At 36.5% G+C, this 18,617-nt stretch overlaps 1 protein-coding gene across 2 annotated transcripts; it reads right to left on the bottom strand.

The window, feature by feature from the left end:
- Positions 1-6,091: 6,091 nt before the first annotated feature.
- On the bottom strand, positions 6,092-16,837 carry LOC107802441 (thioredoxin H9). Of its 2 annotated transcripts, none has more exons than XM_075232414.1 (6): positions 16,628-16,837; positions 15,697-15,785; positions 13,677-13,832; positions 6,965-7,087; positions 6,469-6,642; positions 6,092-6,366 (listed from the first exon to the last, which is right to left on the bottom strand). In XM_075232414.1, the coding sequence occupies exons 2-5, from the start codon at positions 15,712-15,714 to the stop codon at positions 6,481-6,483; spliced, it is 459 nt and encodes a 152-aa protein (XP_075088515.1). In that variant the 5' UTR covers positions 15,715-15,785; positions 16,628-16,837; the 3' UTR covers positions 6,092-6,366; positions 6,469-6,480. The 2 variants fall into 2 exon arrangements, with proteins under 2 accessions (XP_075088515.1, XP_075088517.1); XM_075232416.1 differs by having other exon boundaries at positions 15,697-15,778; positions 16,628-16,759.
- Positions 16,838-18,617: the final 1,780 nt, after the last annotated feature.

Genomic DNA, 18,617 nt, shown 5'->3' with positions numbered 1-18,617 from the left:
CACCTACGAGGGAGAAGTCTGCACTTGCGATGGCAGGCCTGGGATAGGAAGTCCGCAGATGCGCATAGGTGGTCGCTTCTGCGTAGAGCGCTTCTGCATGGTTTGGTCGCACCTGTGGAGCCACAGGTGCGAGTTGCATGTGCAACTGCGGAGGGTCGGCACTTTAAGTGAAGCTCGCAGAAGCGAGACCTAGGTCGCAAATGAGACTTCGCAGAAGCGGAAGTTGAACCGCAGATGCGAGATCACTAGGCAGAACATTTTAATCTAGGGGTTGGCTTCATTTATCATATTTTGAGATTGGGGGATCGGATTGGGGCAATTTGTGAGGCGATTTTCACCTACTTGGATTGGGTAAGTTTCACAACCCAACTCTCACCGGAGCCGCGACGGTGTCTCACTACTTGCTAGGCAAGCCAACAGTCACACAATAACAACGAGTTTGAATAAACATGATTTAATAAATTCAACAATAGAAATATTCTGAAATAACTGATGACAACAACAACAATACTGCTATAACCATCCCAAATATCTGGTGTCAACGAGTACATGAGTACTACTGAATATAAATATACAAACCCAATTCCTCAATACAACTGTCTGGACAATAGAACAGTAATATAGGAAATAAATGAAAGAGAACTTCAAGGTCTATGGACGTAATAGTAGTTACCTCATAGTGTCTCAAGTATTGGTACCAACACAGCTCTAGCAATCACCACGTTCGGAAGAACCTGGATCTGAATACGAAGTGCAGAGTATAGTATGAGTACAACCAACCCCATGTACTCAATAAGTAACAAATCTAACCTTGGGCTAAAAGAAGTGACGAGCTCAAATGAAATAGTCAGATACCAATATCAATAATAATGCAGGATATAATAGTGACAGTAACAGTAAATAGCTCAAAGGAATTATCATATTCAGCACGTTCATATTACAGAAATTTAAACATACTTCCAAGTATAAAAGTTACATCCCAACACGAATAAGAACATTTATTTTACCAGCTAGCATGAGAAAAATACTTTTCTATGCCTACAAGTTAGATATGCATGTCCAGTAAATGATTTCATAATGATATCCTCAAGTACTCTCACTCTTAGCACTCTCAAGGTACCTGACTCAAATGCTCACTTCATCACACACACACACAATCACTCAGCATTGTACGAGTGCCTGGAATTAATGCCCCTCACCAAAGCACGTGTATATATCACTATGCCAGCACTCACTGTTGGCATGTTAGACTCCGGAGGGACGGATCTTACCCAAGTGCTAATCAAAGCCAATATGGCATGTTGCGACATGCAACCCGATCCAAATAATAATAAAGCCAATATAGCCTGTTACGGCATGAAACCCAATCCAAATAACTCTATCAACACAGCTCTAAGGCCCACCTCAGTCATCAACCTCTCAAGTCTTAAGGGCTTACAGTCTCATATCACTCAGCCCAAACACTATTACATATGGAAAACAATGACAACATGATGTAATAATGAATAAAGTACAAAGATTGATATATGATATGCAAATAAAGAATCAAGTCTGGTTGTATAACTACAATTAAGACATATAGCTCAAAACAACAGAAATAGCCCAATTATCAACCAATTAATCACATAGCCTAAATATGATTTCTAACATGAACCATAGCTCAGATAATCAACCATGTAGGGAAAACACGAATATAACAAGGCGTGATAGCAAAGCAAGTCCGGTAATAGTCTAAAGTCTACTCGGATCATGAATACTCCGGTGCACGCACAAACGCCCGTCACTTAGCATGTGCGTCACCCCAACACATCACAAATAAAATAGTGCCCGAGGATAATTACCCTCAAATACAAGTTTAGAAATATTACTTACCTAAAAACGTGCAAATCAATACTCCAAAAAGCCCTTCCCACGCAAATCGGCCTCCGAACGACTGAAATCTAGTCACACACAATTTAATATCATCAAATAATTCCGCAGGAAACAACTTCAAATAATAAAGCTTCGATCTTTATCAAAATCAACAAGTCAACCCAAAATGTCAATCCCAGGACCGCACCCCGGAACTCGATTAAACTTATAAATTCCGGACACCCATTGAATTACGAGTTCAACCATACAAATTTCATCCAATTCCGACCTCAAATCAACCTTCAAATCATCAATTTTTACTTTTGGAATGTTTTTACTAAAATCCCCCATTTCATCACTTTATTTCACCAATTAAATGCTAAAACAAAGATGGAATCATGAATAATGAACAAATCCGAGTCAAAAGTACTTACCACAATCCAAATCGAGAAAATACCCTCCAAAATTGCCCAAACCGAGCTCTCTAACTCAAAATGAGATATAATAACCAAACCCTCGAAATAGAGATGTTAAAAAGTCTACCCATGTGTATACATCGCGATAGCGGAAATAGCTTCGCGATCGCGAAGAACAAAATGCCTAGGTTCCAAAACCCTCCTATGGGAACGTGACATGAAAGACGTGAATGCGATGACCAAATGTACAATAGCTACGCAGTCGTGGACCAGACCAGGTGATTGCAATAAACAAACGCGTGCCATCCTCAGCCTTCCCTTCCTTCTATGCGAACATGGCTCCCTGCTCGCGTTCGCGATGCACAACCTTCATCAAGCTTCTCGAACGTGTCCCTATTTTTGCTAATGCAAAGTACAAAACCCACCTGCCACCATAAAGCACTATGTGATCGCATCTTCCTCTTCGCAACCGCGAAGAACAAAACCAGACATCAGATACCAGCTATGCCAAAACATAGAGAAATGGTCTGAAACCCATCCAAAACACACCCGAGGCCCCCAGGACCCTATCCAATCACACCACCCAATCCTAAAACATAACACAAACATACTCGAAGCCTCAAACCACACAAAACAATATCATAACTACGAATCGCCCCTCAATTCAAGCCTAATGAACTAATGGACCTTGAACAACCGAACCATATCAAATCAACTCTGAATGATCTCAAATTTTGCATGCAAGTCCCAAATGAAACAACGGACCTATTCCAACTCCCGGAACCAAAATGCGAGCCTGATATCAACAAAGTCAACTCTCAGTAAAATCTATCACCTTCCAAATCTTCAACTTTTCAACTTTCACCCAAAATCACCAAATCAACCTACGGACCTCCAAATCCAAATCCGGACATACGCCTAAGACAAAAATCACCATATGAAGCTTTTGGTTTTATCAAAATACCATTCTAGAGTCGTCTACACAAAATTCAAATTACGATCAACTCATTTATTTTCAGATTCCAACCTTGGGACTAAGTATCCTAATTCACTACAAGACCTTCCCAAAACCAATCCAACCACCCCGGCAAGTCACATAACCACAAATGAACATTGAATAGGCAATAATTTGGGAACATGAATACAATATACAAAACAACCACCGGGTCATTACATTCTCCCCCTCTTAAGCAAACGTTCATCCTAGAATGGGTCTAGAGTCATACCCGGAGTCTAAACAAAGTGAGGATATCTGCTCCGCATCTCCTGCTCGGTCTTCCAAGTAGTCTCATCAATCCGCTGACCCCTCAAATACACCTTTATCAAAGCTATATTATTCGACCTCAGCTTTTACCGGTCCAAAATAGCCACCGACTCCACATCATAGGTCAAATCTACATCTAGTTGTACCGTACTGAAGCCCAAAACATGTGACGGATCACCATTATACTTCTAGAGTATAGACACATGAAATATTAGGTGAAAACCCGATAAACTAGGTGGCAAGACAAGTCTGTAGGCCACCTCCCCAACTCTCTTAAGAACCTCAAAAGTGCCAATATACCTAGGACTCAACTTCTCCTTCTTCTCGAATCTCATCACACCCTTCATGGGCGAAACTCTGAGAAAAAACTTCTCACCCACCATATATGCAACATCACGAACCTTCTTGTCTGCATAACTCTTCTTCCTGGACTGAGCTGTACGAAGCCGCTCCTGAATCACCTTCACCTTCTCCAAGGAATCACGGTCCAAATCAGTACCCAACAACCTAGCCTCCAAGGCTCAAACAACCAACCTGAGAACGACATCTCCTCCCATATAAGGCCTCATAAGAAGCCATCTAGATACTCGATTGAAAGTTGTTGTTGTAGGAGAACTTTTTATAATGGATGAAACTAATCTCATGAACCTCCGAAATCAACAATACAGGCACATAGCATGTCCTCCAAGACTTGAATAGTGCGCTTGGATTGCCTGTCCGCCTAGGGATGAAATGCTATACTCAGCTCTATCCGTTTACCTAACTTTCATTGCACCACTCTCCAAAAATGCGATGTGAACTGAGTTCCTCGATCCTAGATAATAGATACCGGCACATCATGAAGACGAACAATCTCACGAATGTAAATCTGATCCAGCTGCTCTGAAGAGTAGGTAGTCGCAACTGGAATGAAGTGTGTAGACTTGGTCTGTCCGTCCAGAATAACCCATACTGCATTAAATTTCCTCAAGGTCTGTGGAAGTCAAACTACAAAATCCATCATGATATGCTCCCATTTCCACTCCGGAATATCAAGCCACTAAAGCAAACCACCGGATCTCTGATGCTTGTACTTTACCTGCTAACATTTCAAACTAGAATACAAAACGATACAAAATATCCTCATTCCTTTTATCGAACATAATGATGCGAATCAAGCTTTAATGAGTTCTAATATGCAACGTCAAACGGTTCCTCTTTCTCGCTCCAAAAAATGCATTGTTGGAACTGGTTTAGAACGACAAGCAGCTCTAGATTCAGGGGTTCTTGCTATAGCCGAACGCGAGGGAAGGGTCGTTTATACCAATACTGACAAGATTGTTTTAGCAGGTAATGGAGATATTCTAAGTATTCCATTAGTTATATATACGTTCCAATAAAAATACTTGTATGCATCAAAAACTCTCAAGTTCCTCGGGGTATAATATGTACTGCATATGAACATATCTAAGCATTTATTAATATAACTGAAATGAGTAGACTTGTCGTCTTTGTATAAAAGCTTACATCCACAGCATATTTCTGCAATAATTTACCAACTATCCTGTCATTAAAGTAAAAATGACTCAACCAAGAGATGTTGCTCCAAACATAGTCAAAATAAATTTGACTTGGGCTACATTACGAGCGTACATTGACAAACAAAGGATCGCTATGCGTTGCATGAGACATTGTTATGTTTGTATGAGAAGATCTATGATATCTGTATTGTATCCTCTTGCAACTCACTAATGAAGATATTTTTGATGAAATGCCACAATTCCACTAAGGGATGCGTAATTGATATTTTTGTATTTGAATGTCATGTATTTTGGACGTCTCTGCATTAACGCATGAATTTTATTATGTATTTCGGTCAAAATTTACGAAATTTGACTCAGCAATAAATATAATATTCATTTGGTAGTGTACGTCCTTTGTTTTCTAAAAATAAAAGTTTATACACTTTACAGAATCAAAATTTAAAAGTATTATGCTTTCAAATATTATTTCACATTCAGATATATGATTTGTACTAGTTATATATAAAAAGCATATATTATACTATATTTATTGGTCTGAAAACGAATGAAAAAAAAAAGTTCCTTGTCTTTGAAGGATATTGGAGATGCAAATGCCAGACCAGACCTCCAATTGAATTACTTCACATGCTAGATTTTGGTCTTCAGAGATTCAGATTTATCAGGCTGCTTTAAGGTGCCGTTTGCCATTGTTTTACTCTTCGTAATGTATGTTTCATGCTGTCATTGGTTTCTTTCCAAACTATATCTTACGATTAATTATGCACTATGTAAACATGGTGTCAGCATCTTCTACGCTTGCGATTTAGTAAAACATTATAAAATGATTAAGGGAAATGGTGTTTGGTTTACCAAAGATATCTTAAATTAAAAATCGTGACTCCCAAACAAGGTCGCAAGAGTAAAGTTTCTACTTTCTAGGGAGTAGTTAATGGTGATTTAAGAGTCGAACGTTCATTTTAGTTAATTTACTTTGCAAGCTTGGTACAGCCGTTCTGCGCATCTTCCCCACAATTCCACAAAGCTTTTGTACAAGAATATATTCAGAAATTCCAATATGAAAATGACAAGGAATAGAATATACACAAGTCAATAACGTTATGATACAAACTTTTTGCATATTGCACCTTCTCTCATAATCAGAATATCAAAACAAGCAACCCTACTTTTATTCTGATCACGTCATTTTCTTAACTTCTTTATTTATTTTTGATTTTTTTGTTTCGAAAGAGGGGGGTTGAATATGGACTGGACTGCCTTCAGTTCTTTTGCAAACACAGGATGTCCCCAAAATTAGTAGTGGCTCAACGTACAACTGTACAACATAATGACAGCAACTCAAAGGAAGGAAGGAGTCCCATTGGAGACCTGAATTCTTGATAAAATTGGAAAGCAGGGATTTCAAGAAAATTCCTACCTCCGAGAGCCATTACTGCGGTTGTGTCTCACATACTACCTGTGTGTCTGCAATCGCGGTTATTTTCTTCTGCAGCTCTGGTTTATTGGCCCCTACAAGTTTGTCAATCTGCTGGCTGTCCTTGAGGAAAAAGAAAGTTGGAGTTGCTTTGATATCCCAGGATGAACTAAATTCCTGAACCAAAAAAAAAAAAAAAAGAAGAAAAGAAAGAAAGAACAAACAATGAACTTGACTGCCGAAACTTTCAGATTACTGTTGGAAAATAATCCAACAAAACATCAAACAAACACTCGTATCATATGAATGTTGGTATCATGTAACATTTATGTTCGTATCATATAACACATTCAAGTCTTGTTCATTTATCTCCGAGACGCTGGAACTCCACAAGAATAGACATAAAACAGTGAGACCTAAAGAGTTAGCTAGTCAGGGAAGCAGAAGGGGGTATACGATTGAACTCTGAAATTTCTCAATTGAAATTCTTGCTACTTACTGTAAGCTCATCAACATCGACTGTTAGAAACATCAGAGAAAGATATTTCTCAGACAGCTCACAGTAGAATGGGGCAATCATTCTACATGGACCACACCATGAAGCACTGAAATTCGCAATAACCTGCCAACATTTCACTTGGGTAAGAAAGGTCCAAAATGCTAGAAAACACTGCAGGCAAAATGCAAAAAGTAGAACAAGGCAAAAACAAAGACTATATGTGGAAACCTCTGCGCCTTTCTGTCTGTATCCTCTCCCTGCACATGTGAGCAAACCAGCGTGCTTGAGGGAGAGACCTTAATTTGGTACCTATAGAGTTTAAAAGTGCCTAATTTTTTTTATGTAACTGCGCCTTCTTTGAGAATTAAGTTACATGCATAGAGGTGTGAGTTTGCACTTGCGTCTGGACAAGACACAACTTCTTCCATTTTTTTATTTTTTAGCAAGTTTCAATGAATACTTAAGGATCAGTATGTGGATTCCAGAAGCATGTCCTACACATTGACACATCTGCAGCAACCAGCAGGGCAAGTAAATGGTAAACATGAAAAGCATACTCTCCATCTTGATGAAATAAAACATTCAAAATTTTCTTGTGACCAACATCATGTTACGCAGTCCTACCAAAATCGTTCATAAGAGTACTGAAAGCAAGATCCTCATGCTAATTATTTATTTTTCCCTCCACAAAATAAAACATAATACTCCCTCAGTCCCATTTTATGTGAAGATGTTCAACTGGATATGCAATTTAAGAAATTAAAGAAGACTTTTGACATGTAAGCCAAATTTTGCAAAGTACCAAAATTATCCTTTTAAATGTGTAGTGATCAGAGTTTTACATGTCTTTTCATTATTCTCTCCTTACAGAAAAATAAGCTCTTACATCACGTGGGTCCCAACAAGTCATTTCATTAAGGGTAAATGGGGATGCTTTAATTAATACTTAGTAATAGTTTCCAACAAGAGAAAGGTGTCATTTTTTTTGGGACAAACTAAAAGAGTAAAAAGGAAGTGTATTAAATAAAAGTGATTGCTTTTCAAGTTATTCTCCTAAAACTCCAATTCTTTTTTAATAAGGTTTATCCTCCTAAAACTTCAATTTAGCTTCGCATAGATGATCTCCCCATAACACGAAAAGAAATTGATGAATGGAAAGAAAAGTGCTGCACATAGAAATTTTAACTGTTATCTCAGGCCACGAAGTATAAATGACATATAACACATGTTCAAGATTGACATAAAATTTACCAAGCCAAACTTTAACATGCCTTTAGCAATTGATAGTTACCAAGTCTGTTCATGTAGACTAAGCAAGTAATGAGTTAGAAACCTAGCTAATAGAGTTGAATTGTCAACTCCATAAAGTAGGTTCATCAAATAAACAAGTGAAGGTTTTCAAATTCAACTCGAGCTTGAACAATATTAGAATATGCTTACCACATCTGAGAACCCCCCCCCCCCCCCAAACACCCAAAAAGAAATCCATCAAAGACCAACTGAATCTTTAAAGGGAGTTTAGTTCTAATACCTCAACCAAATACCCCTCCGTTCTCCTAAATAATCGACCTCAAACCCCCCAAAAGACAACCCCCTCTTTTCTTTCACTCTCAAAAAGGCAACTGTGAGTCAAAGAGAGGATTTAGAAACAACAAATTAGATCATTATCTCCTGTCAAGTCCTAACACAAACATTTATCAAAATGAGGGCAAAGTTGAAAGTTTAACAATGTCTGGCGCCAAACAGTAGCTGATATCAGGTTTTTAGTGGCCGAACATACATTTGGCTAGTGCACTTCGTATAATAAAGGGAATAGGTTGAAATTTACCGCTCTATTTTGTAATATTAGTCATATTTATCCTCCGTTATACTATGTGGCCAAATTTACCCTCACCGTTAACAAAGTTTTTAAAGATACCCTCAAACCTAACGGAATTTTCACCGGGTTATTTTATTTACCCGATTTCACTCCTTTTTTTTTTCTTTTTTTTTTGAGATGGTAGCATATTGTATATTATAATAAAATCAGTACATAGGTTGTACTGAAACCATATTTACAAGTGAGTAGCCAAAAGAAAAAAAACTTGGACCTCAGGCCTAGCAAGATTCTAGGACATCTAGGATTGAAACAGTATCTTTTGTGTAGATCTGTTTACACCAAAAGCAAAAAAGTAAAACACAATTAAGCTTGATCTTCTGCACAGAATTTCTTCTATCCTCAAAACATCTGGAATTCCTTTCTTTCCGGATTGTCCACCAAATACATGCTGGGATAGTTCTCCATCTATCTTTGTCTCTTGCTCCAGTTCCAGCTTCATCCCAACTGAAAAGTACTTCAGTAATCTTAATAGGCATTGTCCAAGCTATGCCCCTAAGATTAATAAAGATCTTCCATAACTGGTCAGTTATCTTGCAATATAAAAATAGATGGCTAACTGTCTCAGCATCTTCTCCACATAAGTGACATCTTGAGCACAATTGAATCCCTCTCTTTATAAGATTGTCTTGTGTCAGAACAGCCTCCTTTGCTAGTAACCAAGAAAAACATGCTACCTTATAGGGAATCTTGATTTTCCATATACACGTCCAAGGCCAGTTAATTAACATATAAACCCGTAACCCATAATATAAAATGGAATGACCCATTTTTCTAAATGTCTTAAGACATTTTATTTCATTTTGGAGAGAGACCGAAGTGCTATGTCTTAGGTTTTAATGCCTCTGTGATTTTGCTTCCAAAAATTTCTCTTCAAGGCTGCAAAGGCGCAATCTTTCTTCCTAAATTTCTCTGATTATGTTTATTTTAGTTGGTTTCTTGTAAGATTGTGTTCAATTTATGTCGTAGGGTTTTTGAGATAACTGGTTTAGAGTTTTCTGAGTTGTGTTTTCCTGTTAGGGTTTCGAGAATGTGCTAAAATTGTCAAATACGTGTTGATATGTATGTTTTGAGTTGTATATTGTGTGTTTTGGTTAATTTTGCTATTTCTATTTCTCTTATTGTTGTTTACGTTTGTTCCTTCTTTTAATGGGTCTTTTATCCGAATTTTTATGGAGAACTTCTCTTACTGATTTGGAAGAAACATTGCACAAGTTGTTTGAAAAGACATCGCACATTGGTCTTTCTCCAAAATGGAACAAAATGTCGTAAGACATTTAAAAAAATACGGGTCATGGGTTAAATGGGCTACGGGTTATAGGTTAATGAAGTGAAATCGGGTAAATAATCTCTGAAGAATGGGATGACACTTTCAGGAACATCAAGCAAATCCTCCTCCAACGACTAATCTCTGACCATGTTCCAGTGTCTTTACAATGTGGTTCTTGGGAGCACACCAAGTCATACGTCAAGTTTGATAACCGGTGGCTGAACACAGAAGGCTTCATAGATAGAATCAAAGAATGGTGGACATCTTTTGAATTTTCAGGGAGGCCAGATTTCATCTTAGCTTGTAAAATGAAAGCACTCAAAGGCAAGCTGAAGGAATGGAATAGAAGTTGCCAGGGGAATTTGGGATTGCAAAATACCAACATGCTAAATCAATTAGCAATGTTGGACTCTACTCTGGAATATAGAGCCCTAACAGAAGAGGAATCAGTAAAGAAGGCCTCTCTTCTCATGGAATATAAGGAACACCTGAAAAATGAAGAAATTGCATGGAGGCAAGGATCCAGAGCTCTTTGGCTTAAGAAGGGGGACAGGAATACAAGTTTCTTCCATAAAACTGCTAATGCACATAAGAGAAGCAATAACTTTGATCAGTTAGTTATCCAGGAATGAACAATTGTAGAGCCACAAAGAATCAAGGCTGAGATCATTGACTTTTACAAAGAGTTATATACAGAGAATGAAGAGTGGAGACCTGTGTGCAACTATGATATATGTCCTAAAATATCTGAAGAAGAAAAGGAGTTCTTACAAAGTAGCTTTGATGAACAAGAGGTGTTGAGGTGTTTGAAGATGTGTGCAGTGGACAAGGCTCCTGGACCTGATGGTTACACAATGAGTTTTTTTATCAAGTGCTAGGATGTATTGAAGTAGGACATTATGGAGGTTTTCCACAATTTTCACTCCCGCAAAATCTTTGAAAAACGTTTTAATGCATCATATATAGCCCTGATCCCCAAAAAGGTATGTGCAAAGGAACTGAGTGATTTCAGGCCTATAAGCTTGATAGGCAGTGTATATAAGCTAATTTCAAAAGTTTTGACAGAGAGGCTTAAAGGAGTGATGGAGAAATTGGTGGATTCACAACAGATGGCTTTCATCAAAGGAAGGCAAATAATGGATGTTGTTCTGATTGCCAATGAAGCTGTGGATTAAAGAACTAAACAGAAGAAACCAAGAATTCTATGTAAACTAGACATCGAAAAACCATATGATCATATAAACTGGAACTTCTTGTTAAATATGCTATGCCAAATGGGTTTTGGGGTAAAATGGATCAACTGGGTGAAATATTATATCTCCACTGTCAAGTTTTCAATCATCATAAATGGATCTCCTGAGGGTTTTTCCCCTGCCCATAGAGGTTTAAGGCAGGGTGATCCTTTATCTCTCTTTCTCTTCATAATAGTCATGGAAGGTCTGAATAACATGGTTAAAAAAGCAAAATGCAATGGATGGATCAAAGGGTTTGAGGCAGCTAGAAGTGGAAACAATAGTCCGGAAATCACACATCTTCAATATGCTGATGACACATTAATTTTTTTCGACGCAGAAAAGGAGCAGCTGAGGTTTCTAAGAGTTATTCTAGTACTGTTTGAAGAGATTTCAGGACTTCATGTTAATTGAAAAAAGAGCCATCTTTACCCAATAAATGAAGTACCTGATATGGAACAATTGGCACTAATCTTGGGAGGTGAAGTAAAAACTCTACCTACTGTCTATCTTGGCATGCCTTTGGGTGCCAAATCTAAATCCAACAAGAGATGGAACAATGTTATTGAAAAGTGTGAGAAGAAGTTGTCCAGATGGAAATTCCAGTACCTATCAATGGGAGGAAGACTCACCCTCATCAACTCAGTTTTAGATGCACTCCCAACATATATGATGCCACTCTTCCCTATTCCTGCAGGAGTCATACAGAGATTGGACAAACTAAGAAGAACCTTTTTGTGGCAAGGGAACAGAGAAGGGTTTTTCACTTAGTCAAGTGAAAATCCCTTATAGTTGGCAGAGCTCATGGTGGACTAGGCATCAGGAATTTGAAGGATCATAGCAAAGCTCTCAAGATGAAATGGCTATGGAGGTATTCTCAAGAACCCCAAACCTTATGGGGTAATGTGATCAAAGCCAAATATGGTGAGAAAGACAAGTGGATAACAAAGGAAGTAAATACAGCATATGGAGTTAGCTTATGGAGATCCATCAGGTCACTCTGGCCTATTCTAAAGAACCACTCATCCATCAAACTGCAAGATGGCAATAAAACCTCCTTCTAGAAAGATAACTGGTTGGGAGATGGATGCTTAAAGGACCTCTACCCTGATATGTATGTTCTGGCACAACATCAACACAACACAGTAGCTGAAATGTGGTCCCCACAAGGTTGGACACTTGGTTTTAGAAGAAGTTTGAATGATTGGGAGGTGGCCAGAATGACTGACTTCTACAAACATATGGAAAGATTCATAAGTTTACGGAGTGGGGTGGACACAATAAGGTGCCGGGAAAATAATAGTGGCATCTATAAGGTGAATACAGCATACAAGATCCTGAATCAAGCTAACCAGCAGATTAATAACTAACCTTGGAAGCATATATGGAAAATCAAGATTCCCAATAAGGTAGCATGTTTTTGCTGGTTACTAGCAAAGGAGGTTGTTCTGACACAAGACAATCTTATAAAGAGAGGGATTCAATTGTGCTCAAAATGTCACTTATGTGGAGAAGATGTTGAGACAGTTAGCCATCTATTTTTACATTGCAAGATAACTGACCAGTTATGGAAGATCTTTATTAATCTCAGGGGCATAGCTTGGACAATGCCTAGTAAGATTACTGAAGTTCTTTTCAGTTGGGATGAAACTGGAACTGGAGCAAGAGACAGAGATAGATGGAGAACTATCCCAGCATGTATTTGGTGGACAATTTGGAAAGAAAGGAATTCCAGATGTTTCGAGGATAGAGGAAATTTTGTGCAGAAGATCAAGCTTAATTGTGTTTTTCTTTTTTGCTTTTGGTGTAAACAGATCTACGCAGAAGATGATGTTTCAATCCTAGATGTCCTAGAATCTTGTTAGGCCTGAGGTCCAAGTTTTTTTCTTTTGGCTACTCACTTGTAAATATGGTTTCAGTACAGCCTATGTATTGATTTTATTATAATATACAATATGTTACCATCTCAAAAAAAAATAACCCAGTGGGAATCCGTTAGGTAGTTCTTAAAACTTTGTTAACGGTGAGGGTATATATGGCCACAGACAAATATTTCAAAAGGGGTAAATTTGGCCCTTTTCCCTATAATAAATGCTCTATTTGGGCCCATAATTGTTTTATTCCTCAATCAAGTGCCAAAGGCTTGACTCTATCACAAACGCAAGAACATATTTCCAGTAACTGACTGCATAAAAATTTAGGTTTCTTCAACTTCTGGAATAATCTCCATTTAATAAAAATTACTCTCTCTCTCACACACACACTGTATGTACATACACACACACACACACATGTGTACATGGCAGGGGGGGGGGGGGGTTTCATGATACTCACAATTTTGCCCTCTTTATTTGCTTCTGCCAACTTCTGATCCCAACTTTCTTTCGTAGTAATAAGGGACACATTTCCACCAGCAAACTTGACATTATGGGATGAATCACCATCATTGTTTGTGGACCGTGACTTGAAACAAGAGAAAAGGCTATGTACCTGGAAAAAGAATTTAATACTCCAACATAAGAACTCTTTCCATACTAATGAATTACTCTCAAATTGGGTTGACAGGGGTTTCAATCTATTGATTAACAAGGACATAGTGACATATAGATAACATATGGAACAATCTGCAAGTAAGATTTTCTAGGCTGCAACCAAGAGTTTTCCTCCTCCTATGTTTTTTGTGTATTATATGTTGGTGGGCTTCATTATTTTATACCAAAAGGTCTAGCTTTCCGCTTCTCATCAATCTAAGTTGCTCGATTGCCCTGGGTATTAGATGTTTGATTTATTAAATTCCCAAAACACCATATTTTCTAATTATGCAGCAATATTTTTTTTATAAATAAATTGGTTTTTCCATCAAAGGACATCAGCCTCATTATGCAACTCTATTTCAGATAAGTCCCAGTTAACAGAACACAATTAAGTGCAATATTGAAGTTTCTATTATCTGAAAAGTTTGGATAGTGTAGCTGGGAGAGACTAAATCCAAAGGAAAACAAAATGGATAGTCAACTTACTAGACGAACTCATGGAAGAAGATCGAGACAATCGTTCAAAGTCAAGAAACATGTGATGATAAACAATGGAATCCATCAGTATATGCTACATTACTTTTTTGTTTAAAAAAACGGTAAAAGCATATACTGATGAATTCCGATGTTTATCTAAATGTTTGATAAACATCGGGAGTTGACTGGCAAAATTTAAAAGAAGATAAACAATAGGAAAAATTCACCAATTTTGGATGTCTCAAGAAGAAATGGAATTAGCTTCAAAGATTTCTCAATTTTTAAGCAATGACACTAGGAATAAATGCATTGAGCAGGTGCCGAACAGAATATAAGAGAGGAACATATGGTAACTACTATTTTTGGATTTTCTTTCGGACCATTATGAGTTAGAGATGTTTGCAAGCTGGCTTGGGAGGGTAATAATGTTCCTTATGTATTCAGATACCAAAAGACAAGTTGAATTCCTTATAATGTAGATGATTAGGAATCAAAATCAATACCAATCTAGCAAGCTCAGAAAATATAGGGCAACTTAAGACCAGGAATACAATATAAGGTTGGAAGTTTATGCTATAATTCTTTGGTTGGGTTGTCTTTGCTTTGTTTCTGTGTTTCCATGTTAGCTCCAGAATTTAGTTGTGAGTTCTCTAAATCTATTTTTATCCTGGTCGAGAGCCATTTTCCTCAGTAACTAAGACTAAAGAGTTGTGTTGGTCAGCATAATAAAATCATGGGACTATAATCAAGCTTACAGCATTTCAGCAAATGCTATCTGAACTTTAACTAACGCAAGACAACTCAAAGATAAAAACACTCAGATGGAGTTCTTTTTTTTATTTTTTGGGATCAGGTAAGGTAACTTTTATTAAGAAACTTCAAAAAAAGTACCAAGGGGTTTCTCAGATGGTGTTCTAATTTTATCTTTCAAGAATCAAATAGTCTGTACTATGCTTTGTATTTTTCTTGTTTCTTTCCCTATTCAAAAATTTTGCACGTGCTCCGTCCTTTGTCACACAAACACATGAGTGAAGAGAATGATAACAGGATCACAGCGCACATATAGAGTCGGAGAAAGAGCGACAGAAAGCCAATCGAACTAAAATTGAGAATTGACAGAGCCAGGAGACATTAATGTGAACCAACTATAAAAAAGGGCTGAAAGCAGAGACGATGTAAATGCATAAATCACAAATAGGAGCAGGAGAAAGCAATGTGAACTAAGCATAATAGACTGGTAGCAGAGGCAGAGTAAATGCATAAACTCCACTAATTATTACTACCAAAGGAATTTCTTTTTCACTAAAGAGATGAACTGAAGGACAATTTGTAAGTGAATGTACCGTATCAGTGATCCCCATTTTTAGTGGACAACAAATCAACTTCCAATTTAAGCACCAGTAGTATCAGTTGAAAACCCACTTCCTGAAATCTGAGAAAGAGCAAATTAATGACAAAAACGCAAAAGGTCGGGCATGAATTGAACAAGATCATGGACCAAGAAGGATGAAGGTGGCTACAAACATTTTTGGAAATAAAGAAAAACTTTTTGGATTTATATATATATATATATATATATATATATATATATATATATATTAACATTTAAATCCCCCTGTAGTGGCAAAGGTAGTTCAAAAATTGCTTGAAGTCCCAAGTTCGAATTTTTGAACCCCCTTGTTAAAATTTCTGGCTCCGCCATTGGCTACAATCCCCTTTCAGACAACACCAAAACAAACAGTTCCTACTAATTTCAAGTAAAAACTATAACCTGCTTGACCTAAAACTTAATACCCCTTTACCTATGTTTATCTATTTTCCAGAAGATAAGCACAAATAGAGCTAAAGATATAAATTTTACCCCATTCAAGTAAACTACAAGCTGCTTGACCTAAAATTTAAGAGCCATTTCCCTATTTTTATCTATTTTCAAGAAAATAAGTATAAATAGAGCTAAAGATATAAACTTAATCCCATTCAAGTAAACTGTAAGCTGCTTGACCTAAATTTCAAGACCCTCTTCATAATTTTATCTATTTAAAGAAAATAAGTACAAATAGACGGCTGCTGGTTTCCCTCTTAACAAAAAAAAAAAAAAAAAGGTACAAATAGAGACTCTTCAGCGTAAATAAAGATGTCTCACATGAATAATTAACTCAAAGATTAGATCTCTATCATATATTGAAGAAGATTATTGCATACATAAATAAAGGATAATTCATTAAGCTACAATTAGAAAATCAGCTAAAGGAATTGCAGGTAGAAGATACGAACCAAAAGCCCTATCTGAGAGGAATTCAGACAACAATCAACGAGGTTATGAAAAGATTCGCCAATTGTTTGATGTGTGTGTGCGAGGGAGAAGAATAGTAGTATATGAGAATTATGATGATGCCCCTCGATGACTTTGACGCGGTTTCTGCCAAATTATCCCAAACGTGTTTCTCGTTTTGTCTTCATTTTTTGGGATTTTTGGCAGGTTCCCAGAAGTGGGACTATTTGTTACATAAAGTACCTGTATAATGCAGGTGAAATTTTACCTGCAACTAATTTTTTTTAATTAAATAAATCAAAGTTAATTTAACTATTAAAGAAATACTAGTTATAAATGGGTGAAAATCATTTATACCCTCAAATTTTACTTTAAAAATTAAACTCCCTCCTTTATTTTGAACAATTATCATTCTCCCCATTTCTCAATTGACTTTTTGAATGCCTATTTTAATCTCTATATTAATCAATGTTATGAAATACATATTATATAGATGTCCACTAATCAAATATAACTCCCACTACTCTTCTTCATTATGTAAATAATCCTCACTATTTCTTACCACACCTCCATAACTTCATACATGATCATCCCCCATGATCTCAATAGTTAATACCTTGTTCATGACATCCCTTTTGTATTCAGTGACGGATCCAAGATTCCGAACAAGGGTGTTCAATATTATAAAGAAGTGAACAGTAAAAATTTCATCGAAGGGGTTCATCGAAATTTGTTGAATCCAAATGTAATGTCAAATGGGTACATACAAAATTAAATCTAAATAGGAACTAAACTGTCGTCGAAACTCATGCTAACGATATGTTGAAAACGCACACGTGCTAGCGATTTATATTTTATTTTATTTTATTTGGATAGTAAGAGATTGAGATTTTCCTTCCTATACAATATTAATCATTGTAACATATGCAGCAGAAGGGAATAAAATATCAGCAATTATCACCAAAGATCGAGTCAAAAGTATCTCAATTCAAAAAAAAGTCAGCAATTATTTTCCATAAGTTTATCAAAGAAAATGCAGTAGAAAACTCAATAATTTACATTATTAAAGTCTACATATTCAAGAATCATAAAACAACAAACAAGAGTCATTAACCTAAATTAAGAATAACCAATAAAACACTAATAAAATTCTGAGAAAAAGTTAGAAAGAGTAAGGAATTTACCTGGGATGCCAATGCCATGACAGAAGAATAGCAAGCAGCAGCAAGGTATGAAATACATATTATATGAATGCCTATTTTAATCTCTATATTAATCAATGTTATGAAATACATATTATATGGATGTCCACTAATCAAATATAACTCCCACTACTCTTCTTCATTATGTAAATAATCCTCACTACTTCTTACCACACCTCCATAACCTCATACATGATCATCCCCATGATCTCAATAGTTAATACCTTGTTCATGACATCCTTTTTGTATTTAGTGGCAGATCCAAGATTCCGAACAAGGGTGTTCAATATTATAAAGAAGTGAACAGTAAAAATTTCATCGAAGGGGTTCATCGAAATTTGTTGAATCCAAATGTAATGTCAAACGGGTACATACAAAATTAAATCTAAATAGGAACTAAACTGTCGTCGAAACTCATGCTAACGATATGTTGAAAACGCACACGTGCTAGCGATTTATATTTTATTTTATTTTATTTGGATAGTAAGAGATTGAGATTTTTCTTCCTATACAATATTAATCATTGTAACATATGCAACAGAAGGGAATAAAATATTAGCAATTATCACCAAAGATCGAGTCAAAAGTATCTCAATTCAAAAAAAAGTCAGCAATTATTTTTCATAAGTTTATCAAAGAAAATGCAATAGAAAACTCAATAATTTACATTATTAAAGTCTACATATTCAAGAATCATAAAACAACAAACAAGAGTCATTAACCTAAATTAAGAATAACCAATAAAACACTAATAAAATTCCGAGAAAAAGTTAGAAAAAGCAAGGAATTT

The sequence above is a fragment of the Nicotiana tabacum genome, chromosome 2 (assembly GCF_000715075.1).
Source record: "Nicotiana tabacum cultivar K326 chromosome 2, ASM71507v2, whole genome shotgun sequence".
In the NCBI taxonomy this organism is placed as follows: domain Eukaryota; kingdom Viridiplantae; phylum Streptophyta; class Magnoliopsida; order Solanales; family Solanaceae; genus Nicotiana; species Nicotiana tabacum.
Note: the sequence above shows the minus strand (reverse complement) of the source record. Positions and strands in the feature narration are given on the sequence as shown.